At 48.8% G+C, this 27,318-nt stretch overlaps 1 protein-coding gene across 3 annotated transcripts in view; it reads left to right on the forward strand.

Moving 5' to 3' along the window:
* Nucleotides 1-27,318, forward strand: part of LOXL2 (lysyl oxidase like 2) — a 53,604-nt gene that overhangs the window by 14,463 nt on the left and 11,823 nt on the right. For 2 of the 3 annotated variants that reach the window (XM_080568620.1, XM_080568619.1), the window contains exons 4-9: nucleotides 2,459-2,634; nucleotides 15,358-15,569; nucleotides 20,615-20,837; nucleotides 22,885-23,068; nucleotides 25,563-25,714; nucleotides 26,417-26,584. In XM_080568620.1, coding sequence (XP_080424746.1) covers nucleotides 2,459-2,634; nucleotides 15,358-15,569; nucleotides 20,615-20,837; nucleotides 22,885-23,068; nucleotides 25,563-25,714; nucleotides 26,417-26,584 — 1,115 coding nt within the window. Of the gene's footprint in view, nucleotides 1-2,458; nucleotides 2,635-14,571; nucleotides 14,978-15,147; nucleotides 15,192-15,357; nucleotides 15,570-20,614; nucleotides 20,838-22,884; nucleotides 23,069-25,562; nucleotides 25,715-26,416; nucleotides 26,585-27,318 lie in introns of those variants that run through there. The other variant, XM_080568621.1, reaches the window with a different exon arrangement.

Genomic DNA, 27,318 nt, shown 5'->3' on the forward strand with positions numbered 1-27,318 from the left:
AACTCTGGAGCAATAGCGGTGTCTCTCCAACCCCAAAAACTCTTTGACCTGATGACCGAATTCAAGATGTAGTGATGTTCCCTACAAACGTAACGAGAATCGCTTCCTGGTGAAGCAACGCCTCTGCAAATCGGTGCCTCATTAGATTAAACAGTTTAAATAATAGGTGTTTGCTTATTTTGATTGAAACAAGCTAAGGAAAGGGGGTAGGAGGCTCTCCAGCAGCCAGTATGGCGAGTCAAAAGGGAAAGTGCGCCCACAAATTTAATTTACAGATGGTCCACTTCCCCGTTCACACTTCCATTGCTTTGCAGTGAGTCAAACAGGGCCTCTAAGCACTCCTTCCTCCTGTTCTTTTTTTTTTTCTTTCTTTCTTTTGAACTGTTTGGGTTCTAAATAGATTGCCTATGCAATGCTATCCATTTTTTTTTCTCCCTTTATCCCCTGTAGAGGCATGCACCATATTCTGCAGACCGGCTTATAAAACCCCAAAGTAGTGTGCACACTTCATGTCCTATATAGGACTACATTTGTAACAGTCCGTTGGGATGCTCAGGCTGGTCCTGGAGGGTCAGAGCTATTCACCCCCAACCCAAACTGCACGTCCTTCCTTTTTTGCTCTTTAAAGCTGTATGTGATGGTCACGAGGACAATTGCACATTACACCTTACTGCATCTCATTCCCAAATATGTGCTGAACAAAGACTCAGAAAATTGAATGCTTCCATGTTATAAACAGGAAATTTTTTTTTAATAATAATGCTTGAAGTAGAAAAGCCCTGTGACACTACACAACTCAACAGACTTGTTTAATTGTCTTTTACTGTGCTGTTAGTTAAATGTTGGCCTATGGCGATTTTTTTTCTCAAAATATGAAAGCTTGGCACACTGTTGATGTAACCCACAGACAGATTATTTCCGCTGCAGCAGGGATAAACGTGCTGTATGTCTGTTACTTAGCACCACTCGTTAGTGCTCACACCTATAAAATTGCCCATTAAAGAACTAGCTGGCTTCAACGTTGACTTGACTGAAACGCGAAACCTTGAATGTTGTCCCAGGCTGTGGATTTTGGCTCTTGGGGTAGAGTAGGAGATTTCTGAGAGAGAAAGAGGCCATGACATTTGAAAACGAACCAGAAATTTGTCGCCACGTGACTTGATGGGAGTGAGCATCCTCTGCGTGCGGGTTCAATCCTGATGCAGGGAGCCCGTGCAGGGGGGATCGTGGCAGATCCATCATCTGGTTGGTGATTAACCACCTGAATGTCTTAGGGCTGCTGGAAAGCAGCTGGGACAGCCAAGGGAAACAGCTCTGACTGCTCCTACAGAATCTCCTCCTGGCTCTGGAGGTCAGGCAGTCCTTTCTACTCAAAGGATGCATTTGAGACAGACAGACAAAGCCTTGGGGACCATAAAATAGGGGAGTTTCTTGTTGGCTGTTGCTCCTTGCAATTTAGGGGACAAATAGCAGGGGAGCAGCATGTACCAGCACATTTCCAAAGGAAAAGCAAGCACATCGTAAAGGTGAATCCCAGAGATGCTCTTGGTTCTCTGCTCACAGCTGCTCCTTAGAAAATATGACCTAAAGTTCTTGGAGTGACACCTATTGATTTTTTGTCTGCTTGTCAGTCAGCTCTAAAGGATCTAATTTGTTTTAATATAATATACATACATGCACACTTTTTGTTGCAGGAAAAGTGGTAATGATAGTCTGGAAACTGGATCTGGCATTGAGTTTTCAAAGAGCACCCAAATAACAGGAGGTTCCAATCAGCAGTGGCTTGTTAAGTCGCTTGCAAAAAAAAAAAGGTCTTTAAAAAGTAGGGGCATTTAATCAAAACTTGGAGCTCTCTCATAGAAGACATTTAATGACGATTTAACAAATAAGAAATGATGTGCTGAGAAGCCTTAAAAACAAAAGGATGATTTAGTGTGATTAGAGGGCAGGATCTAATCAGGCAGACCGAGGGGACCCGATGACACCGCGTGCTCCAAAGTGGCTGTCATCAGAAGAGGTCAGTTTTCACCACGAACAAGTTTGCAGCAGTGATCTCCTTCGGGCTGATGATCCTTCACATGCTAACACAACAGCAAGCAGTGGTGGCACGAGGAGCTTCTGGATGGGACGTCCCTGGCTAGCAATCCTTTGGCCACACTGGTTGCTGGTGGACTGTGGAGGTCCAGAGCCTCCATGGTCAAGGCTCCACTTGCATCTTTCAAGCATATAGCCTTAAATATAGGGTTATATTTATTTATCATATTATATTGAGGGATTATTTTTCTTTTTTAATACAATGCAGATAAGGGAAAGCAATGGGTAGGAAATGTTTCCATTTTTGATGTTCCTTAGCGTTTTTATTCAAGGTTATTTTTAGCAGTAATCTCTTCCCCTGATATATTAAGAGCAATTTACCCTCTTTCTGAGTCTCAGTTCTGGTTTTTTTTTTTCCCTTCAGGGAAAATTTGGATGGACAACGTCCACTGTAGCGGCAAGGAGACCACCCTGGCAGCGTGCACGTCAAATGGCTGGGGAGTAACCGACTGCAAACACACCGAGGACGTGGGAGTGGTGTGCAGCGAAAAGAGAATCCCTGGCTTCAAGTTTGACAACTCGCTGCTTAACCAAATAGAGGTAAATGTACTTCAAAATTCCTAGCTGCTGATCGGGGGCTTCTGTGGACAGGGACCTATACGTTGTAGGTTATCCCAGCTGTGTCCCACGGTTAAAGCACGCTTTTCGTAGTACTTCTAGGTGCTGGCTTCAGATGCAACTTTTAAATCTGAATTTCAGCTGTTCAAAGTGTTAGATGTTTAAGAAGAATTTAAAAGGATTTTTTAATAGCATATGAAGTAAGGAGAAACTATATTATTCCTCCTGTTTTGCAGTCGTTTAATGGAATGGATGGGTTTACAAGGAAAGATATGAAAAGATTTTTGGAGTGTTTAGCTAAGCAACGATGACACGAGCGTGATAATTCTATGGAAACATTTGTGGGAATGGGGAGTCAGCACTAGAAGTGATGAAATGAAAGTGAGCAGAGGAAAACGTGGGCTGGTCACTGGGGAAAGGTTCTGGGTTGTGACTGGATTAGTCTGCTGAGCCGAGATTGAGACTCCTGGGGAAATGGCAGAAGCAAATTTGCTGAAACGCAGTTGAACCAGGATTGTTAAGATTTCTACAGAATAAAGATCTAGGGGGGAGTAATCCAGGAGGGAATGCTGGTCCGAGAAGAAGCCGGGCTGAGCTCTTCAAAGGAAAAAAAATGCATGCTGCTTCAGAATTTCAGGTTGGAAAATATTTGTGGCCACTCAGCTAACATCTCCCTTGTTTCGGATGCTACGGTGCTTCATCATGCAGATTCCCTGGTTGCCCTTGGTTAAAATACATCGAAATAAACTCTTCAGTAACCACAGTCGAACCTTATTTTAAGCAGACAGGGAACCCAGGGTGTATCACATACCACAGCGTGGTTTCCATGGCTGAATCTTGGCTCTGTTCGTGATCTGAAACAAAGGGTACAGCATTCTTTGTCGCTTTAAAACAAAATTATTCTAGCAGCTCCTTCACAGCCCCTGAGTGAGAGAGCGGGCAGCATTCAGCACTGATGCGAGGCTCCCACGCAGGGGGCAGATGCAGGATATGAGAAGGGGAATTCTCTTTGTGCCTTGACCTGGCTTTTCTTGGCTAAGGAGGGAGAGGAGGCCTTCCAAAGGGATCCCAAATTGCCTCAGCCGGTGGCACGGCTGTTGCTCAGGGAACGGGGCGAGATCATGGAACATCAGCGATGGCTTTGGCAGACGCCCGCTTCCCCAAAGCCACAGCAAATCCTCAAAAACGGAGGCCTGGAAGAAAAGATGCTTTAGTCTAGACGGAGGTCGCATCACTCCGAGATGCTTCAGGTATTAATCATGAAAGCTTTGGAGGGCTCTGCTTTTCCATTAGCTAAGTGCTGCCGTTTGGCTAACGAGTAGAGCATGCTGGGGTAATGGAGGGCGAGCTTGAGCTGATGCTGCGTGGGTGTTTGGGCTTCACGTATGATAAGTAGAATGAATCATGAGAGTGAAGCAGTTCTTGCGGTGGAAGATGGGGTCACCAGCAGGATTGCTGAGGAAAAATAGATGTGGGATAAGTCATATTCCCCATGTCCTGGCAGCTCTTGGGGTCTAGGTATGGATGAAGGCGTTCACCATGATGACAAATAGCAGCACTGGTGACTACAGGCGCTGAGCTGGTGTGAGTGGAAAAAAATAAAGGAAAAGCTTTGGTTTTAAGCTCCTGTATGAAGCTGAGAGCTGTCAGCCTGGCTGTCCCTGCGACCTTGTACCGGTGGCAGGGAATAGTGGTGTATTTTCTCCCCCCTAGCTCTGCGTGCTGGGTTCCTAATGCTGCTGTTAACCTGCTGCTGCAGCTTGTGTTTGACGTCTCCTGGCAATCCGCAGCCTCTGAGATGAGCCTGATCGTCCCTCATCTGGCCTTCCAGAGGCCCGAGGGGCAATAACTTCTGTGTGCTGTGAATTTAGAGGAGTCTGTAACCAACCGCATTTATTTTCTGTAGCCTGATGTCTGTCGAAAGGATAAATTCAAGAATCCAGAACAATTTGTGTGCCCACTTCTCCCTTACACATCGCTGCTCGAGTCTTCTGAACAACTCGGGACCACGCTGTTACTTCTACTGTGCAAAACCAGGCTGGTTTTTCTTCTATCCCTTACAAGTCCCTGTGAACTGAAGGGTTCTTTTTCTGCTTTAATGCAGCAGGAGCAAGGCTAAAGGTGATGTGCTGTAAATTTTTTAAATGCCACTGTGGAATTACGCTTCAGTCGCGGCTAGCTGTCAAATGTTTCAACTCCTCTCCCCCTGCTCTTTCAGCTCTCCTTCTCTTCTTAATCTTTGCTTTATCTCATTGGCAGCTGGCGTGCCATAGTTTGAGTCAGAGCTGATGAGAAGGGTTACTCACAGGGTCATAAACTCCAAAACGGGGAGGTCAAAAGCCTTGTGTGAATGCACATCCAACGTCTCTGCCCTGTCTAACGTGCATGGGAATTCTGCACGTCATACCTTGCATTCACCAGAGGAAACATCATCGTTTTGTTAGCTGCTGAGTTTTCAGGCTGTCCCACTGATGTCTCCCCGTTGGAATGAGATTGAGGGCATTGAGGAATTTTTTACAGAGCAGGGATGCTGTGCTCAGGTCTCCCCAACAGTCCCACTATGCTGCACTCATGAAGCTGTTGCTTTATACATGTGCTCCGTGCATCACCTCGGATTGCACCTCTCCCTCCCCTTTTCCCACAGCAGTTAAGAACGACTGTAACAATTCCCAAATGGACCTGTATGTTTGTAAGCGGGTGTTTTTACAGCCAGCAGATTAACAGGAACAGGCACTGACTGCGGTGTGCACTCGTGTTGGGGTGTGAACTGCAGGGAGCAGTGATTTTGTTCTGCCTTCCTGGGGAAATTCGTGCTCTGGGAGCCTATCCCCAAATGTTTGCCGTCACATTCACATTTCTCTCCCCTGCAATAGGGAGCCTTGTGTGTTCCTGCGGACAGACTGTCTTAAATTCATCATTTAGAAAGCGTCTTAAAGACCTTCAGTGCTGAGTTCTCCGGGGCTGCCAAGCGCCGCTAAGATTTAACGCGGAAAGCCAGCAGGTATCAGACAACATCTGACTTCATCTTGACGGGGCTCCAGCTCCGAGGGGCTCTGCAAATTGACATTTGCTCAAATCTGGCCTCGCTTCCTAAAATCTGACAGGCAGAGAGTTCACACTCTTTTAAAAGCAACACGATAGCCCTTGAGCTGAGTTTATTTTTATTGGGCAATGTACATACCTCCGTTTCCCAGTTTGGAAATGCTGCAGATAAATAGCATAGGATGAAATTTTCCATCACCATAAACCACTTGGCTTATATATATACGCTCAGCCAGATCTTTTCCCGTCACAGCTCATATTTTGAGGCTTACATCACATCTCTTCCTGTCCCTGAGCCTTTCCATGCCTGCCCTGTGGGGTAGGGGCAGTGCCTGACCCTTGCTTCTGTGAGACAAGTTGTCGGTCGCAGGCTGAAGTCAAATGTTTCAGTGCAGGGTGAGGGATGGAAGAGCTGAGATAAGCAGATAGGAGACAGGAAGGAAGAGTTTTAACTCTTCTACCAGGACTGAGGTTAGGGCAAATCTGAAATCCACCAGCCTCCTGTTAAAGGGCAAAGATTTAAGTCCCATTGTTTTTGCCTGATATTTTCCACAGCCGTGTGCATGGAAGTGCCAAGCGTGTGGCTGAGCATCTTTACTGAGCAATTGCACACAGATGGAAAAGCTGCCCACAGCCCTGAGGATGGCCAGGAACATGGGGGGGAGGACGCTGACCCTGCTTGCTTTGGTCCTCCATGGACACATCCAACATCGTTGTTAAAAATCACCGGTGTTTGACTCTGGGTTTCTCTTAGCTTGCATTTCTTCTTTCTTTTTAGCCAAAGCAGAGCTTGGAGTAAAAGTTCCCAGTTTTGTGTTCCCATATTCACGTTAGTGGCTTTGTGTGGGACTTGGGTCGAGCCCCGAGGGCAGAGCACAGCCCCTGCGTTATTCCTAATACTTTGAGTGCTCAAAGCGCATCTGGGACCAGGGAAACTGCTTGCTGCCTCTCCTGTGGAGTTTGAGAGGGACAGACGAGTTCCATAAATATGTATGCTGACTGGCAATAATGCAATAATTTGTGCAGCAAGCGGGATCTGCTGCATGACCCAGAGATTTCCGAGCCCACGGGGTCTTGTGCCGTGTCCTTGCCCCAGACCAACTCCACATCCCCCATGCAGAAGGGGCAGGGGAAGTTTTGGGAGCTGCAGACCTCGACGAAAGGTGGAGGGCAGGATAAAACCAGTGCAGAAGTGCAGCGCTTGGTTGGTTGGCTGGTGCTTGCGGTTCGCCAGTGTCTGAAAGTGGTCCCGGGACCTGCTGTAGGGTTCCTTTATAGGGTGCCAGTGCCTGCAGTTTAAAGGTGTGCACGGTCTCAAAATGTTTTTCTAAGTCTGTGCAGGATGCCAGAAGCCCTGAAATCAAAATGATTGAATTTATGTCGGCAGAGCTGTGAGCAGGGAACGCAGGCCATGCTCTTGTAAAGGGTTCGTGGAGTAATGTGGCCATTGCGCTGCCCAAACACAGCACGAGCCCACCTGTGACTGCCTGACTTGGGTGGAACAGCAATTTTAAGGCCACAGGAATTGCCTCCTACCCTCAATATATTCCTTTAATAAATGCACGGTAGGAATTTAATTTTTTTTTTTTAACCTATCCCCCAAAACATCCTTAACAAAATATTTGTTGTCCACCTCCTTCCTCTCCGTGCACACACATGGGCTTCAAATAGGACATGTGCTCTAAATATATCAAATTGCTGCAGCCGTTCGGGTTCGCAAATAGCTCTGGTACCTGAGAGCAGCCCGTAGCTTTGGCCAGACGGTGGGCAGACAAAGTCTAGTTAAACATACCAGGCCGTGCTGCTATTTCTGTCCTCCTTTTCCTATCTGGGCATGTGTGAGGCAGAAAAAAAATCTCACTTCAAAGCCTGCTGGCTCAAAGGGTCTGGTTACGCCCGGTTAAAAGTGGGTTGAATTATATTGTCCGGGTTCCTTAACCAGAGGGAAGGGGCATCGCTGCGTCCTGTTGGGGAGCTTTTGGTTAAATTGGGCTCTGGGGATGAGGCTGTACAAAATGCTCCTGTGTGCTGAGCTGCTCGTAACTGGAAGGAGCGAGGAGGGAAGGACAGAAGCAGTGTCTGGGTCTGGCACAAATATAAATCTGCCTGGTATCTACCTTCGAGCCATGCAAATCACTGGAGGATCTCTCCGTACCATGGGGAGCTGCAACGTAGATCACCACCATCTGAGACCAGCCCTGTCGTGACCGTCCTGTTCTCAGAAATGACAATAAAAAGGTTATTTGCCTGTTTGTGACAACAGGGTTTTGATGCCTTTCCCCTCAGCGCAAATATTTACTTTCCTAAACATAAGCCAACGTGAAATGAGTGCTGATGTTTTGTGAGCCTGGAGGGGGTTCAGCATCTCTTCTGGAGCTACCTTCAGGCAAATAATTAATTAAGCTGCTGTTGTGGCAAGCCACTGTGTCTCTTTATTCCTATAATTTTAAAGCTTTTGGGGGGTTTCTTACTGCCACAGCTGGCACGGGCTTGCTGCTGCTCCCTGGGGGACAGAGTTAACCCGTCTGCATCCTCGTGCAGACTGTTTTCGGGGTCTGAGTAGCTGTCAGGCAGCGTTTTGGACGCAGCTAACCATTCCTGCATTACGCAAGACAATAAACTGTCTATCTAAGCCTGAGAACAGAGTAGGATCTTGTTCTGTCCTGCGGGGCGAAGGTCAGGTAATAAATTTGACTGGCTTACAGAGCCTGATCCAGATTGTCTTTAAAATAGCTCAGCAGAAAGGAAGCGGAGAATGTAAGAGCTTTGCCCATTGTGGAAACCTCAGACGTGATGCTTACAGACCAGAGCATCTTCTGTCCTGAGCTGAGCCTCTTACCTATGACAAAATACCTCCAGGGTACAGTGCTCCTGCCTTCTCTTGCCCCTGTCACCAACTCCTTTCTCTGGTGCTTTTCATTAGCCTGCTTTGCATCGGTAATCACGAGGCTGCTGCTGAAGCGTTTCATGGTTTAGCTGAGATCTCGGCTTTTGCCATTTATAATCTGCACTGTAATTGCTCCTGGACCTTAATCCCGAGTTGCACTCTCGTCCCTTACCCTTTTGTACTGCGCAAACCCAGAACAAAAAGCGTTTGCAGTCCAATGCAGCGTCACGTTCCCAGGGGACCGCCGTCCCCCATAGGCAGCCCGTCTCTGTCTTGCAGCATCCCTTTGCCGTGTTTATTTAACAGCTGGGACCTCGTTGGTGACTCAGAGGCACAGCTCCAGATGTTTAAGTCAAAACAGATTCCAGCCGTTCCCATGCATGCGAAGAGACCTTTCCAAAAAGTCATCTCTGGGGGAACAGACTTGGTAGCTGGGAATTCAGTGGAAGTAGGGGAAGGGCTCAAACAGAGGAGAGGAGACGTTTTTGGGGTGAGCAGGGTCTATATGGAGAGATTTTGTCACGCTCTGAACTGAAAGGGACCGATTTATTTCTCGTGTGAGTTGCAGACTTAATGTCCCGGTGTTTAGGATGCCAAGAAATCCTGGGGCTCTGGTGTAAATGGAAAGTGATACGGGTGGGTTTCTGCATTTAAGGGGCAGTGGGGTGGGTCAGGCATCGGGAAGGAAAAGCCGGTTCTAGGGGATATGGGGGACAGAGGCAGCACACAGACCCCTTGCGTTTGTTAAATCCAGAATTGGGGTAAGGACTCAGTCTTTGCCTAAATTGTGCGATCCCCTGGGGATCTGTCAGAAAAGGTCCTGAACACGGCTGCCCTCTTGCTCTGCAATTCTTAGCATCGCTCGTGGTGATGGTTAGAAAAGAAAAATTAAAATACACAGATGCAAAACTTCATCCCAGTTCCCTTCCATGCAGCTCGCTCGCTGGTTTCTTAGCGGTGTCACCGAGCGCGTGGGTGTGTGCTTGAAGTGAGCGTTGAGATGCTCTCCTCCAAATCCCCTCCGAAATCCCAGCTGCTGTGGCTTGCTTTCAGCCGGGAGCCAGCAATATGAGAAGGAGCAGTCGGGTTTCTAGGAATGGGAGCTCCCCCCTTGCCCGATTGCTGTGCATCCCGATAAGAGAGGGGTTATCGCCGAGCTCGGGCAGTGCAGGAGCATGCATAACATTGTTCTGTCAATGCAAAAGAGACGACAAAATGTGGAAGAAAATGTTATGAAAGCTGCGTCTGTTTTTGCAATCGGATCCGAAGCCGTTTGCATTTGGTGCAGAGGGTGAAAACAAAAGCAGCCGAGCCTCTTGTGAAAACTTTCCGAGCCAGGAATCCTTTTGTGAAAGCTCAAAACCAACCCCCTTTTCTTTTCGCTTTCTCCGGGCAGGCCCCGGAGGCTGAGATTCACTGGTTTTGTAACAGAGCACAGCTGGCTTGCGGTGGGCTTTTGTGCTGGGACTGGAGCGGAGCAGCAGCACGGGTCTTGGGCATGGATCTGGGCGAGGAAAGGAGCAGGAGGCAGGAGAAAGATGGCCCAGCCCAGAATAATTTGACCCCTTTATTTTATTTTATTTTGTACTAACTTCTATTGTAGTAATGCTGCAAGTCCCAGCCCAAATCACATTGTGCTTTGGGCAAAAAGAGGTGTGAACGAAGCCCTTGCTGCAGAGGGAGGCGAGGTGGGCTCAGCGTTGCCTTCCCTTTACTGAAGGGGGGAAGAAACGTGGCTCCGGTGAAAATCAGGTTGATGTGCAAGCCACGGCGCTGGATCTAGGAATAGATGTGCTACGTGTCTTCCCCTGGCCCTCTGCACCCAGCTTTATCTTGCCTTCTGCTTCTTCACGCCTTTCAAAGCTAAGGAGGCTTAACTCAAGCAGGAGAAAAATGTCTTAGGATTTCCTGCTGCACGTGTGCTTGATCTTTAATGGGGCTCAGCTGTGCCCGAATGGATGCCTTTGCTGCAAGCAAAGGAATGAGGAACGAGGCTGGTAGTGCTGGAGCAGACCCCCTTGCCCCCTTAACCTTCGCGGGGTCAGCAACGTGAGGTGCCGTCCTCTGAACGAGCAGCCTTCTGCAGAGCAGAAAGCAGAGGAGGAAAAGGAAAAAGGAAAGAAAAGGAAAAGCAAAGGGAAAGCAAAGTTCACCCGCACGTAGGTGGGTGGGATTGTTTCACAAGCAAAGGAGAGGTTGGAGATCCAGGTCTGTATCGAGCTAGTAGCTGAATTCCAAGTCAGGGAGGTTGTGGTTTTGTTTTTTGTGTGTTTTTTGTTATTTTGTTTGGTAAAAGGAATAAGGGCCGGCACCTACATCTCCATAACTGTTGGCCTAAACAGGTGGAAGCTGGGCAAGGCTCGCTGGAGGACTGTCGTGCATGAGCCGTGGGAGTTACCTCTTTTGGGGTTTGGTCTCGTGGTTTGTGGGTAGAGATCCTCAGCAGCACTCTTCCCATGGCACAGAGCCGTGTAGGGAGCTGAGCCGGGGGTCTCTGCCTGGTGTCCTCACTCCCTGCACTCTGTCCTTCAGCCTCGGACTGAACAAACTCTGCCCCATTGCCCTTGGGGCTCAGGCCTCAATTTCCCAACCTGTTATGTGGGGTGCGATCAACCCAGTTTTATTTCCTGCGGGTAGCATTGCTCTTTGCTGAGTGACTGGCTCCTGAAATGTTGTTGAAGGCTCTACTTTATGCTTGGTAGCTGAGGAGTGATTTTGACTTCTGATTTGGCTTCAGATACCTGCTTGGCGATCTTTAGATATCCTTCAGAGCATTTTCTAGATCTACCTCGTCTTCAGTGTATGGCTGTAATATCAGAAATAAAGCTTTCAGGGAGAGTTTTCCTTGTTGACATGACAGCTTGTTGCAGGCATTTGTCTCCACGTGTACAGAAAGTATGGAGAGAGCTATTTAAAAACATCTGCTCCGGCTATTAAATACTGTTTGCTTCTGATTTCGATGCGGAGTCTGTTTTCACCATTACCCCAGCTGCTCTGTGCATTGGTGTTGGGAGATAAAATATAAGTCTGCCTGTACTGGCATTACTGAATACTCCCAGTGTAACAAAAACTGTGCAGAGAAAGGAAACCATTCAATATATTTAGTGCATATTATATAATATAAATATATTCAGTATATTTAATTTGCTTCATTGTTCTTTAATCTTGCAGCATAAAGCTGAGGTCAGCAGCACGTGGAACTCTTCCCGTGGATATTTCGCTGTTTGTTCAGACTCGGTGCAACCCCCTGAGTTGTTATATCAGTAGTTCTCTGCTCTAAACCTATTTATTTTCTGTGAGCAGAAAGGGGAGTGGATGTAGATTGGCTTTGCTCTCAGACAGATCATGAAAATGTCACTGCGTGCCGGTCTGCTGTAGCTATCTGAAGATCGAAATACCTTGGAGGGAATGAAATGATGGCTTACTTCTTGCTAGTTTGCTCGCTTTTGTGTTTTTTATTTTCTTCCTTGGCAAATACAGGCAAAAAGGCACGACAAAAAGATTTGGATTCACTAAAAGAGAGTGCCAAGTGGTTTTTTTTTTGTGTCTATGTCAGCATCTCCTGGGTAAGAGAGACGTGTCTTGGGACCTTTGTAGCGGAGCCTGTTGTGCCTGAGGTATCATGCTGGCTCTGACAGCGTTTTTTCAAGCCCACGAGCAAGCCTTTTGAGCTTTGCCCCTTATTTTTCTACTGTAAAATGACCGGCAAGGACAACCTGGTCCAGTTTTTATTTTTTAAACTTTGTGGTTTCCCTCTCCTTCTCTGACAGAGGGGGCCGGTTTCTTTCTTTGCCCGTTGCTTTGATAGCCTAAATCTCAGCACATCGCAGTGAAGGATGCTCAAATTCATTTTGGGCCTTTGAACATTTAAAATACACCTTCTGTACACAGATCCTTGGGAGCTGCAGGGAATACAATTGGGGAATATTGCTGAATGTCGCCCTGCTTGGATGCTCTTTCCCCAGCATCTGTTACTGGCAGTTGTCAGAGGCAGGCTGGATGTCTTTGCTTTTGTGCTCCACAGCTCCAGCTAGGGTGGTGGAGTGGGAAGGATTTAAAAAGGTAAAATAAAGCACGAACATGAGTGCTAGAGGTTTTGCTGATGTTCCCTGGTGCAGGAGGGATCTTTGCGTGGAGGTTGGGGTCGGGACCTCAGGATACTCGGATGCAATTCCTGCCCATAGGGTCTTTGGAGAAGCAGTTTGATCTCCCTGGGTTTTATTTCTCAATCTGCAAAAGGAGACTGAGAATATTTTCTTTCTCCCACCCTCTGAGCCCTCTGCGTATCTTGGAGGCCTTTCAGATGTGTCACCACCCGGTCCAAGGGAGCTTCCAGCACATTGAGGACCTCTGTTGCTGCGGCAGTGAAAATGGCCATGTATTGACGATGAGTAACAGTGCAATGCGAGAATAATGCTGCTGTTTAGTGGTGGAAACATCGGGCAGATGTTGCACATCTGGAATTGGTCTCTGCATGACCCAAATGGGGCTCACAACCCCGTCCTGCATCTTCCTGGGAACCGCAGGCATCCTCGAGCATCATTCCTGAACGAGGAATTACACTTTGGTCTGAATGCCTCTCCTCTCCGTCGTGCTGGGGACAGGCTTCTGCCTCTGGCCTGCTTAAATCCAGGCAAAATGGAAGTGCCAGCCAACTGAAAGCCCCAAGCGGACGGTAGCATCTTGCTTTGTCAGGTCTAGGCAAGGAAAATGTCCCCTTTCGGTTACTTTATTATGCAGTGAGGCTGATACTGACGTAGCTACGTGCAGCAAGCATACTTAGGGTTTTATATAGGGTGGATATATCCTGCAGTCACAGACAGAAAAAAAATCACCTAGGCTGTCTCACCCACTTTCTCAGCTGTCAATGCAAATTTCCTCCGTCGTTACTATCTTTTTCGTGTGCTCGTTGAGTGCAATTTTAAGCTTTGGCATTCTGTCTTCTGGGTTAATCCTCTCCATAGGCTTTTTATTACAAGCATTTTTAGACCTTCAGCTGTCAGAGCTATTTCCAAGTGGATTTAAGGCTTTTCTTGCTGCTTGTTTCCTGGTGAAGAGAGCAGGGCGTGATGGAGGGAGCAGGGAAACAAGGTGCTCTCTCAGGCAGCGCTGGCCTCCAGCTGCAGGTAAACACGCTTTCCCCATCCACCGAAGGGCTGGAAACATTTTATAATCTGCACCAGGGGAAAAGTGAGTTGCAGGTTTGGAAACCAGCCTGGGGAGGCCTTCAATGCACAGAGGCTCTGCTACTTCCCTGACAGCACGTAGTCAGAAGCTGTGCAGTATTACAGGAGAAAAACTCTTTGTATTGCAAATGGAAATGGACTTTCCAGATTGCACAGGAGAAGTGTGGGTTTGCTCTTGCGTCAGGCCCTTTGTCTGAACACCTTAAAGTCTCAAATGTAACAAACTTGGATATTATTGTGGGTTTTTTTTGTTGGTTTGTTGTGGTTTTGTGTTTTTTTTCTGGTTTTATTTTTTTATCCCTAAGGGCTACAGGTGCTTTTAAGATCCAAGCCCAAGCTGTCAACCCCACTGCGTTGATTTTCCTGGGTAAAACTCAAGGTCCTGCTGGCCAGGGTCACTGGGGGTGTCTCGTGGATGCTCCAGCTGAAGGTGAACAGAGGAATCAGTCACCCAGTTTGCCGTAAAATCAGGTGTTAAATGTAGGTTATGATAATAATAATTAAAAAATAAAAGCCTGAAGTGACCTGCCCGGGGTTGCGCAGGCAGAGCAGCGGCAGGGCTGTGAACGAGGAGCAGATTTTCCCTGCCCTTGGTTTCCGTGTGCCCTGGGATTTCCATCAATGCTGGGGCAGTATCTGGAGGGGGATGTGCCACGTGTAACTCGCAGGACTCTGCACGTCCTGCCGTGATATCCCTGACTCGAATACCTCTGTGTGTGCCACTGGTCGGTGTCCCGGAGAAGCCGGCATCTCTTTAAAGCTCTGGGCACTTTTCTTTTCCAAGCGATTGAATTTGAGCGAAGGGAGGGAAGGATTCCTAGGCTCTGATGTAACCGCTAGCACAACCACGTGGTTTCGTACATTTTTGAGAAGAAGAAGAAAAAAAAAAAACCTCTCCTGGAAGCAAGTTATAAAATTTTCAGTAGCTCTTTTGTAATTGCTTGCCGCAGCAGATATTTTCCAGTCGGCCTTTGCTTTTGGTCCCTGCGAGGTTTGTTTGCGCAGCCTTCTCACGTAGGCTCCAAATGTGAAATCCGTGCAACCTCCGAGCCATCTGCTTCAGCTGGGGGACGAATCCAGCCCATGGACACTGGGGGTGCCCGTGCCAGCAGCTCGGGGTCCTGGCTCCCACAGTGCCGGGCCAGGTGGGGAAGGGGTGCCCAGAGAGAGTCCCCCCCCCATTTTGGTTCCTCGCCAGGGCTCCCTGCTGGTAAATCGGCCCTACCAAAGCCGTGCTTAGTTCATTCCCATAGTAGCTGAGACCTAATTAAGGTCACCATGCTTCTGAAATGAGCGCTTTCAATTAATTCAAGTAACAAAGGAGTTTGTTTTTTTTTTTTAACATAATCATTCTTTTTTTTTTTTTTTATTTAACATGAGAAAAAGCATCCTCTTTCACAGGGCAGAGGAAGGACTTGCGCAAGGTTTGTTGCATCCCTGGTGTGACTTTTCCTAACATCTCTTCTTTTCTGCCTCCCTCTGTCCAGCTGTGATTCCCCTGAGCAGAATCGATTTCTGTTCCCCACCTGGAAGCCACACAACAGGTTTCCTTGCATCATTCATGTGTTGTTTTTTTTTTTATGTTCACAGAACATGAACATCCAGGTGGAAGACATAAGGATCCGCGCCATCCTCGCCACCTACCGCAAGCGGGTGCCCGTCACGGAGGGTTACGTGGAGGTGAAGGACGAGGGGACCTGGAAGCAGATCTGTGACAAGCACTGGACCATGAAAAACTCCCGAGTCGTCTGCGGCATGTTTGGATTTCCGAGCGAGAGGAAATACAACGCCAAGGTCTACAAGTAAGAGCAGAACGTTGTGTGAGTCGCGTGTTTCTGTGAACACTTGGGGCCTTGTTCAAAAATGCAAATTGTCCAGTGACGCTGGAGACCTCGAGGGAGGAAAAACCTCCAACTGCTTCATTCCTTCAGATCAGGTTTTCCGTCTGTGCAAATATTTGAAATGTCAAGCATTTCCTTGTGCGGCCAGGGGAATGGTTGGTCCTCACCGTGCTGGCTGGAGACCGAGAGCTGTATCAGCTTTAGTATTTGATAAGTCCTGTAGTAGGAGACGTGGACAGTCAGCCCAAGAAATCTTTTTTTGTTGTTTCTGGCTATGGGATGGTCGTTTCCTTCACTAGCGATGGGTTTAGGTCCTGTGTTGTGTGCAGGATGGGTAGACATGAGCAAACTGATGGTGCTCTCCCAGTAAAGCTGCAAGCACACCTAAGCACTTAGCCACCCCAAAATAAAACGGGACCTTGTTGTGCTTTATTGCCCACGTTCCTCCTTCCTGCTCCTGCATGCAAGTCCTGGTCTCACACCTCCGATGTGTCAACCCGTGTCAACCAGCTGCTTTCACGTTCGGCTCTCTCAGAGGCTCGCCATCCATGGCTCACGGGTGTCCGGCTGCCAAATCCCCCGCAGAGAAGCCGCCTTCCCTGGGGAACATTTCCCAGTAAATCTCTCGCTGCTGTTAGCCCCGGTTCAGCTCTTTTTGGCACCGGCAGTGGCTCGGGGTTGGAAGAGCTGCCAGCCGCTTCCAGCTGCGCGCCTTGCTCTGTGCATCACAGCCTGCAAAGATGGGTCGTGCATCCTGCTGCTGCTCCCTGCCTCGCTTCTTTCTGCCTCTGCAGCTGCGGCGGTGCTGGTAGGAGGATGCAGTTGTGATGGCAGAGCTGCTTTTAGTTCCTCTGTTTGTAGATGGCTTTAAAAAGAGGGAAGAAAGCGGTGATCCCTAGGGAGAACATCGTGTCTTTGAGGGGCTGATCGGTTCAGGATGCATTCTTCTTTTCTTGAAAGCTGGGAGCTCTGGTCTTTTTTTGTTGTCGTTGCTTTTTGTCACCAGCGTTCATCCCAGACATGGTTCTTCCTACGCCATTCCCTTGAAATAACGCCCTGAGGCAGATGTAAAACAGTTTAAGCTAAATCCTGTCTCACTTCTTTCCTATAGTATGTGACCTGTGGAGTGGGAAAGCCTCGGTCGGTGGGGGGAAGAACTGATTTCTCCAGCAGGAGCTGTGGTTTTCCTGCCTGCTCCTTTCGGCCTGTGCAGTTGCTGTTTCTGAGGGCTCCCTCTGGGGCCGACTGGCCACGTTTCATTTCTCTCATTAGTAAGATCGTGATCAATCGAAGAGGTCCTTGGGCTGGAATAGCGTAAAGCTGCGCAGCAGCACGAAGAATTTAAAATAAATAACCCAAGTGGAACTCTTCTCGGGCTTCCCAGGGAGACGAGCAGTGATTTAATAATTGCTACCAGGCAGTTTCGTGTTTTGCTCCCGTTAAAGGGACTTTTCCTCCCATCAGTGCAACGTCTCTCCCCCAGACTCAGCCCTGAGATTCCCACCCCCTGCATCAGAGCAGGAGGGCAGAACACTTCTAGTAAGACAAGGCAGATTTTTCCTTGCTCCTCGCTTGTGGCATTTCCAAGAAAAGCATTAACCTTAGCAGCTGGAACCATCTGCCTTAAATAAAAGGGCGCTTGGTAATTGTTCTGCCTCTTGCAACAGCGCGTGTAAAGATGGAAAAATTGGGGCATGGTTGTTCAGCAATGTTGAAAATCCCATTCACTGGAGTTATGAATATGCAGTGCTTACGAATACCAGACATGTGCACCTCTGCTACCGAACCAGACAATTTTTTTTAAGTAGTGCCCTAGTTCCTCCCTCACCTCCGCTCGTTCTCAGCACGCAGCAATGGCTTGAGTGCTCCTGCACCCGCGGAAAGATGTTTTGGAAAATATGATGAATATTGTGCCGGGTTAGAAGAAGATGGCATGTCGTTTCATTAGAGGAAGACTTGTAAAACTTTGTCAGAAAGGCAGTTTTGTTTGGTTAGCATAGTTTAAAAGCTGTTTTCTTTCCTGGGGCGTTTGCCTTTTGTGCTTTGTGTTACCAGAGACCTGAACCACATGGTAGCAGGGCGGCACGCATCTGCTGGCGCTCTGAGCAGACAGATGCATCAGTACAGCCAGCATCCCTGGTAAGGGAAACCTCCCAGGTCTGGGCTGAGGATTTCAATTAAGAGGCCCTTGCCTCTTAATTGAGATACCGGAGTGAAAACCGTTGAGATCTGCTCTGTGCGCTGCCCCCCACGCTTTCTGGTCACATCCTGTTTTTTGGGGGAGAGAGGAGTTCATCTCCTGGTCGCTCCAACTAAACCCTCTCTCCACGCGAGTGCAAAGCCTCAGAAATGTTTTTCCTCATTTCTCGGGCTCTGCTCTCCCTCGTCTGTAAATACCCTTCTCCCAGGATCCTTTCCCGCTGGGGTTGGGGGCAGCGTCCGCGCCGGTCCCGCTGCCCACAAAGTGCAGCTTTGCAGGCTGAGCTAATGGGCCCTGGGCTCTTCTGCACAGTGGTGGGAGGTGAAATGATTTGCAGATGGATCTTGCTTGAAAGAAAACAACTTAGTTCATTGCTGTCCCCGTGCCAGGGTTTTATTCCTGAATGTAACTTAGGCTCTGCAGCTGACAGCGCGATTTATGGTAGGAAATGAAACAAATCTCAGCGTTGTTTCCATGTTCTTGTTCGTGCTTCAAAGTGGTTTTATGTAAGTGCTGTTTAACTCCTCCTCCAAGCCTTGCTGGGGCTGAGGGAGGAGGATTAAATGCGTTTTGTTGATGGGGACAGCAAGAGCTATTGACCCAAGATGCAGAGAGATGGACCTGATGCCTTCTTACAGCTCTGTGACTTGCCAAGGAGCGGACGGAGGAGCTCAGCACCTCCAGGACGGTTTGCTTTGCATTCAGTGCACCAGGGGTGAATTTTCCCAGCACGTGTGTGAATTTTCCCAGCACTTTCTGCTCTCCTCGAGGCCTCTCAAACGCGCTCTTAGAAAGCAGGTTTGCTTTAGCTACACCCCGAGACGCTTCCTGCAGCCCTTGGGCTTAACCTATGCCTTTTTTTAAAGCTTAATGTGATGAAGACCAACCTCTCCTGACCGGTAGAAATCCTTTGGGTTCCAGCTTGACCCGGAGTTGGCTGAACTCACGGCATGACTGTTCACTCACCCTGATCCAAGCTGCATTGCCCTTGGCTTACAGCAAGGCCAGGGAGAGGTGGGCTGCACCCTCTGTGTGCTAAATAAAAGGAATTCCCCGAGTTTCTGTCTGTAGACATCATCTCTATTCCACTTTTTAATATATATACATATATTTGGTCTGGGGAAATGAGGTGGGGCTTTCTCTGACTGTTTCTCCCCAGCTTACCAAGGGCTTGTTAATATCAACCAGATGTTAATGCCTCATCGAGTTTCCAGGCTGAGGTCATTGTTTGCTATTATAAGGCATCCCCGTAATTACTTCCCTAAGACAGGCTGGGTTTCTGCTGCGTCTGCTCTGGAGTTCGTGGAGCCCTCTGCACATGTGTGTGTCGGGCTTTCGGTGTAAACACTCCTTCAGGTTCTCACTTCCCGAACGGGAGCACAGAATGGAAGGGTGATGAATGAAGCAGAGCTGGCTCGTGCTAGGGGGGTATGGAGTAAAGTCACTCGACAAGGATTTCAGATGCTTCCCAGGGTGTAACACGTAATTAAGCTGTAACGCGGCTTAATTAAAAGTAAGAAAAGTCTTCAAGGCCTGGTCCAAAATTGACTGAGATATTCTAGCTGTGAAGTGTCCGGCACTTTCTTTTTGCCCACATCCCCTTTGTTCTTATGTTTTTTGTTTTTTAATTTTTCCTCTTCCCATCCCCATTCATTTCCTGTTGATTCAGGGCCCCTCACAACCCTGGTTTGATGGTGTTTTTCCCCCAAGACAGGCAGGTTGCCTGTGCTGCTCCATCCTCAGCCCTTTCCAGCAGAGCGTTTACTCCCCATCGTGCGATGCGTTTGCATCTCCATCTCAGCTGGATTTGGCCCTAGCATCAACCTGGACAAATCTGGTTCCAGAAAGGATTAGCTGGTGGCTGTGAGCCATATAAGCCTGGACAAGCTTGTCAGCAAAGCTTAGCGAGCGGAAGGGGAGAAGATCCTCTCCAGCATCCAGGATGGAATAAACCAGCCCACACTGGACCACCGAAGGGTAGCACCTGGGAAAAACCTTGCAGTCGCGACCTGCCCAGTTTAATTTCAAACCAACACCCTATAAAGGCTCCTTTGTTCCTCCACCAGGTCCTGTTCAGGTGCTGTGGTTGATCAGAATTGGTGCTGCCCAATTGCTGTCGCAATGCAGCCAGGAGGAAGCTGGATCACTTTCTTTCCCCGTTTATCACATGTGCCCCTTCCCCCTTAGGAGCCCCTGGAGCAGCTCCAAGCGAGCACTACGGTTTGGGAGCAAGAAGCAGAAGCTGCTGCCAATCTCCTCTGCCGTGAACATGTCATCGAGGGAATTGCTTCTGCTCTCGGAAATTGCTTTCAGGCTTGCAGTTGTTAACACTGCAGCTGGGAGAGAAGCTGGAGGGCCGTAGCTCTCTGCCGTCTCCTCGCAGCTGATAGGTGATGGCAAGCAAAGAGGGCAGCTTGGTTACAGGAGAGGCCTTTTTGGGGACTGTTTGGCCTTTTTAGTTAACTGCCTTGGCTCTGCTCTCTGACCTCTGCAGTGTGGGATCTCTATTAAGTGTCTCTTCGTAAGTGCGCAGTTTTTGCTCCAGCCACACTGTTGATTCACGCTCCGCTCTTTAGCTTAAATAGACACTTAAATTAATTTAATACTAATTTAAGCTATTAATTTAATAGCTTAAATTTGTTCCTAAGCACCTGAACAGAGAGGCATTGTGAGTGTGAATGGGTCAGCCTTCAAATAACGCCGCTCCGTCTTCATTTAATCCCAAGGCGTTCTTTCCCCAAACGCAGCGACATCGGTGCAGCTCTTATGGGTTCCTAACTCTCATTTTCCTCTTTATTCCTGCAAGGATGTTTGCCAGCAGAAGGAAGCAGCATTACTGGGCTTACTCGATGGACTGCAGCGGGAACGAGGCTCACATCTCCAGCTGCAAGCTGGGCAACCACCTCAACGTGGACGCGGAGAAGAACGCGACGTGCGAGAACGGGATGCCGGCGGTGGTCAGCTGCGTCCCGGGACGTGCCTTTGCCCCCAGCAGCCACAGTGGCTTCCGAAAAGCCTTCAGGCAGGAGGTGAGCAGGGGGCGAGGTGCAAGCTGGTGAGTGGAAGAAGCCAGCAGAGCTTAATTAGTCGCGCTGACGAGGACGCGGTGCCAGGCTTGGAAGGGTGGGAGCCTTGCTCACCGCTGCGGCTGGCAAGGCTGCGAGCAAGTAGTAAGAAAATACAGCCCTCACGTTCCTGTTCGAGCTGTTCCGTGCAAGCCAGCTGAATCCGTGCCCGGTTGCTGCTGGGCTTTGCTGTTTCGCAGTCACTTAAATCCTGCCGGGTTCTCTCTCCCGTAGAGATGCGATGGAAATAAGCTGGTATTTCCGCCGCCCCTGGGTCCTCTGCAAAGAAATGCCCTGAGAGGCAGGGAAAACACGGCCCGCAGGAAAGGTTGGGAGGGCTGTGTTTGTTTAGTCTAGCAAAGAGCGGGCTGAGCGTAGCGCAAAGGTCCTCAGATACGCAAAAGGCTGCCACGAAACGTGCCTGGAGTCGGCTGCTCTCAGCATCAGCGGGGCGGCCAAATGTGAAAGGATGGGCTTAACGTGCAGCAAACGTGTTTTAGGCTGATGCTAGGGGAATGTAATTTAGTTTTCCACCTTTAAGGTATGTGCAGCCTTAGGATATGGGGGTGATTGCAGGGGCTGGAGGCTTTTAACACTGGGTTTGAGTTCTCTTGCAGGGTGCATTAGGTGTGGATTTTTCCCCTAGCCGTTGACTGTACCCTGCTCTCCCCAGCCCTATATCTCTGTGACTACAGCAGTGGGCTTTTTCTTGGCACCTCAGCAGACCCCAAATGATCCCACCCCATATTGCTGTAGCAGAAGCTCTAAGCAATGGGAGTAGTGCCGTCGTGTCCATGGTTGGCTCACCTGGAGTCCAGGCAGGTCTGTGCACAAGACCTTGCAGGATTTAGGCCTCAGAGGTGAAAGGATTTGTAAATCATCATCAATCTTCTGAGCCACATGCGCTGCCCAGTTAATTCCTATTTGTAGGCTTTGGATACCCTTCGTGTGACTTGGAGAGTCTCTGAGCCTGGTGATGTGTATGCTTCCAGCTCTAAAAGTCACAATTCTCTTGCTCCCGGGCTCTGCACACTTCACCTGGTGGTCCCATACCTAGGGCACAGCTCCCACCCCAACAATGCACCTTTTGGGTGCTGGTGGGCTGCTCTGTGCGATGCTGGGAGAACTGTGAGCCATGCATAATTGGGCATTGGTAGAAGAACAGGAATTAATGGAGCTGAACCTGCCTCTCAGCTGCGTGTGTCGGACTGCCATCTATCAGATCGCTTATTCCACCCATCGGAGCTGCAGCCGGCAGGTTTTAGTGGCTGGAGCTCCTCGTTGGGCTCCTCGGTTAACCCAGGAGCCTCGTCCGGAGACCTGCCCAGCAGCCGAACCCATCCAGCGGCTGAGCACAGGCAGCAAGTGGGCGCAGCACCACGTGGAGCACCTCTGCGCTGCGTGTCTTTGGAGGGGTTTCGGAGTCTGGTGCAAATCGCCTGTTGGCCCCAATGAGTTTCGTAAGGTTTAAAGTGTAGCATAGGGCTAAAACACCTAGCCAGCTTGGATTAGCGTTCAGGTATGGCTTGATTCAAGGGGAGTCATAAAAGGGGATGTGTTTATTCTGTTCCTAATAGTTCCCTGATCTGTAATATTTTGATAGGGAAGACTTCCATAGCTGTCAGGGATGGCAAGCATGGTGTACTCTTAGACAACATTGTGTATGCTCTAAAATACTTATTGATCTTAGAAAAACTGATGTTCATACTGGGATTTGGGCTGCTGCACACCCAGCTGTGACATCCCTAGAAGAGTTAGGCAGAGAACTAAGATGTCTTTATATGTTTCACATATAGGGGTGTAAAAAACATGTCTCTGCATACCCTAAGTCTTACTAAACGAAGTTCTCCTTTCATCCAGCACTTCTAGCCTTTTATACTATGTGATGGGGGTTTTTAGGTGCCTCAGGGCGGTACGTTTTGAGCGCACACCCTACAGTAAATCAGAGCCATAAAGGAAGGATGCTCTGCTCGCGGGCAGTAGTGACCCTGCTTCTGTCTGTGTCTTGCAGCAGCCGCTGGTGAGGCTGAAAGGGGGAGCCAACACCGGCGAAGGACGAGTGGAAGTGCTGAAAAACGGGGAGTGGGGGACGGTTTGCGACGACAACTGGAACCTGGTGTCGGCCAGCGTGGTGTGCCGCGAGCTGGGCTTCGGGAGCGCCAAGGAAGCGATAACGGGCGCGAGGCTGGGGCAAGGTAAGGGCAAAGGGAGCTCCGGTGACCATTCCTCTTATCCACCTCTGAGATCCCTTTCACAGCGTGTGTTTTTACTGGGATGTTTGCTTGGGGACCAAGAATTTCTTCGCTGCTCTTAGTAAGTCCCTTGAGGCTGTGCCTTAGAGGGATATTTAGGATTCCTGGAAAGACATCTAGTGATGATGAGTTTAACCTTTCCCTCCAGCAGCTGCTCCAGTAATTACTTCTTTGTTATCACACCCGTGGCTTTCCAATTCTCTTTGCAAGTTCTCTAGATGCACGTGGTGTAAGGTTTTATTACTAGAAGGTTCCTGGCAAAAATGGGCCCTGGGTCTAGACTTCAAAAGCTCTCCAATTTAAGCCCAGAATATTAATTTAGCCTGTTATAAATAGAAGGGCTATTTGTACAGTTCAGAGCCAGCTTTGGGTTTGGATTTCCTGTATTTGGGAGCTGGTTTAAATTCCAAAGCCTGGTAAATGGCAACTCAGAGCCTAACATTTGCCCTCGCAAACCACTTTCTGATTCACTTCCCCGTAGTGTCAACCCTGAAGAAAATGACACCAAACCAAACCCTGTATCGTGAGACTAAATGAACGGGTGGCATTTCTGCAGTCTGGGAGCTCCTAGCAATGCCTGTGATTTCCACACATTTTCCTTTTTTTTTTTTTTAATGTTAAACACTGGCAATCAATGAGTGCACACTCCCGGAGCTGTCCTCTGGGACGCCGAGCACTCGGTTCAACAACTCGGTTGTTGAACTCTTTGTTCATTTGTGTGTTTAGGCTTTGTTTTGTTACATGTCTGTCTTGGTGAGTTTGTGTTTTCAAATATAAATTGGAATGGCCATTCTTGTCATCGCTGTGTTGGAGATGTAGTTTCACAAGGTAAAACACTGCTCACTTCCTAGAGGCACAGGTGATGTGCAGTTAGTGTCTAGGAATCCCAGTTAAGCCAAAGGGACCTGTGGGAGACAAGTGTCTCCCACTAAGATTTCAGGATATGGAGAGAATGATTAATTTCCCCCTTTTATAGATAAATGAGACCCAGAATAAAAAACTTACCCCTATTCAATCTCAAGTCTGTTGAAAGGAAGAAACTGAGTCTGAATCTCCTGAACATGTTGTGTCCCCTACAGTGCCCTTGGAGGGAGAATATAAGATAAACCCCCAAGCAGCAGGTGAACGTGTATGTTGGACATACAGCCCTAATCCTGTTCTTCTGCTAAAGGGAATGGCACGGGAGGAAATACAAATTTTATCACCCATACGGCAATGAAATTTGGCTGCGTTTCAGTGCCCAGGGCTGCAGGGTCACGTCACCATTTCCAGAGGCAGGCGCAAAGAGAATCTGAGTCACAGGTGTGCTGGCTGTCCCAGGGAGTTAGAAAGCCTCCAGATGGCAGCAGAAAAAGGGTTTTGAGCAAAAAGACCCCCTACCATTAACAAACCCATCACCTTTTCCTGCCTTCCAGAGTCAGCCCTTTGCTTTGAGGTATAAAGGAGCAGGCTCGAAGTTGGGTGACATTTTCCTTTCCAGAGAGGTGAGCAAAAAATGGCTCAAAATTCAGAATATTTTTTTTTTTCTCAGCCTCCATCTCCAAAATCTTCCTGCAAACTTCTGGAGACCAGAGGTTCTCCGTCTGCTGCTTGCAGGGATCTGCTGACCGAGCTGTCTGGTGTGAGCCCAGCAGCACTGATGGATGGGTTACGTGGGCTCCAAGAGAGCCTCTGGTTGTTCTTCAGTGACGAAGAAATTCTGCTGAAATCTCGGATTCTTTCCCCAAAATCTTCTTTCTAAACAGTTTTGAGCTCAGTTTGGAAACAGGACGTGGGAGCTTTATGGGATTATTGCCTTCTCTTATGTAGGTCTCTCCTCTTGCTGGGTCTCTGGTGGAAATGGCAGTTGTGTGTTGTCCAGGGAAGGAACCAAATTTCTCAATTCTTCTCCCGGTTCCTTGGGACCATTCTGTGCGGTGACAAAAGATGTTTGCTCTCTTGCTGCCTTGTTTTTATCAGCGGTGTTGGAGTCTGTAACACGCACCTGCCCCAAAACATTTCACTGATTTCTTGCACATCCCTGTGTTGTTCCGTTCTGCTGTCCCAGTGAACGTGTAGCTGTTTGCATTTAAATGTCAGGCCTTGACCGAGACCAGATTCCTGTCATATGGATTCAGCCAAAAGGTCAAAATTTGTGAATTCCTCCAGCTGAAGTTTGTAAATTATGTAACAGCGGAAACTTGGCCTTTGCCGCAGCGCTCGACTCCCAGAGACTGCTGGAAAGAATTTAATGGTAAAATTATTAATAATAATAATCTTGCAGCTTTTTGTTTTATTTTTTTTTTTTATAAGAAATAGCTGGAGTTATTTCAGGATTGTGTTTTGAGTGCTAGAGTCCAACGCGACGTCTGCAAAGTATTAATAAAGTGTTATTGGATATTTCTTCGCAGTAGCACGGGCAGAAGATAAGACTTTTTCTTTCTCTCCCCTCCCAAAGGCATGGGTCCAATTCATCTAAATGAAATCGACTGCACGGGCTTCGAGAAATCCATCACGGACTGCAAGTTCAACATGGAGTCGCAGGGCTGCAACCACGAAGAGGATGCTGCTGTGAGGTGCAACGTTCCTGCGATGGGTTTCCAGAATCAGGTGAGAAGCCAAATACAAGTGACGTGTCAAGGTGTTTTCATCCCAGAGCATCGTCTGCCCTCTTTGCAACACATTTTGGGGCGTCCCGGTAGGAATCGTTTCACCAAGTCCCGCCTAAAAATTCAGATTTCTAACATCTGCCTTGCATTAGGTGGGAGAGCATGTAAGGACGGCGCTTCCTTTTGTCCTGAACTTTGAGCTCCTTGAGGCTCAGCGAGGTTATAGAGGGCTGAAGCGCCACTTTGGCTGTGATCTGAACAGTTTTGGTGGCCCTGCAGAGCTGCTGCGCATCCCTGCTGTGATAGGACCCCGCTCGGTTCTCCCCACAGTGGTACCCAGGTCTGGGCGCTGCTGTCCCGTTTGCCACGTGGAGCTCAAAATCTCCAACTGGATGAACCAGACAGGGGTTTCTATGAGCAAATGCTCTTGCCAAAGGCCGTAAACAGCCTCTAATGTAGAGCGTGGAGGAGGGAGGCTTTCAGGAGGAGTGTGTTGCTCTCTTGCAGCTGGCACAGGCTGCTTTCAGATGCTGGGCTTGGCTGCCCACGGTGGGAGACGAAGAACCAAACTGCACCAAGTGCTCTGCAGGGAGCAGAACTGAAATTTCTAGCCTCTAAATCGCCCTGAACATTGCTTGGCCGGCTGCTGCCTCTTCCCCCTTCGCTCTGACGTTTCCTGACGCGTGATTTTTGTGCCCTGCAGCTGCGCCTGAGCGGCGGCCGCAACCCTTACGAGGGCCGGGTGGAGGTGCTGGCGGAGCGCAACGGCACGCTGCGGTGGGGCACCGTCTGCAGCGAGAGCTGGGGCACCGTGGAGGCCATGGTGGTGTGCCGGCAGCTGGGCTTGGGCTTCGCCAGCCATGCCTTCCAGGTGGGTCCCCTGCACCCACGTCGGCCGCGGGGGCGTCCTCGAGGTGGGTAGGGGCTGGTGGAGGATGGGGGGGGGGTTATAAAAAAGCAGATTTTGGCATCAGGGTGTTGTCTGGAGAGACCCCGAAGGTTAAATGTCAATGCACAGCAGACATTTGGGGGATATTCAGAGCAGAAAGTGCTGCTCTGGGCAAACCTCATGTTTTCGTGCTGCTCGGGGCTCAGATTTCCCCGTCTGGCCCCGTTAGCACTGGTTGGGCTGGTGGTTTTGTGCGGTTTCTTGTCCCTCCCTCGGTAAGACTGGGGACTTGAACTCCTCTGGCTGGGTGAAACTTGAAGCCAAGTTTAACGTGGTGTCAGATCGCTTGAAAACAATTTGATTTTGCTCCTGGAGTTACTTCGTGCAGCGTGTCCGCTCTGGAGCTGCATGCTGGCTCTGAGCTGTTCCTGTCTTTTAATGACAAACGCCCTAAACCCTCCCTGCTTGCACACAACCAAGAATGGCACTTAATAAAGGGATAAAAGCTACCAACTAACGAGCTTAACCACGAAGGAATAAAGTGTTCATCCCTCCAGGATCACAGGGTGGAAGAGGGACAGGCAGATCTGGGCATAACAGCAGCTTTTGTAGGGAAATATTTAACTTCTGGGCCTTTATTGCAGTTCCTGGGTACAAAATGGGTCTTGGGGCTCCCCCAAAAAAAAACCAGCTCCCCGTGCAAGCTGGTTCCTCCA

The sequence above is a fragment of the Anser brachyrhynchus genome, assembly GCF_964034855.1.
Source record: "Anser brachyrhynchus genome assembly, chromosome: 26".
Lineage (NCBI taxonomy): Eukaryota > Metazoa > Chordata > Aves > Anseriformes > Anatidae > Anser > Anser brachyrhynchus.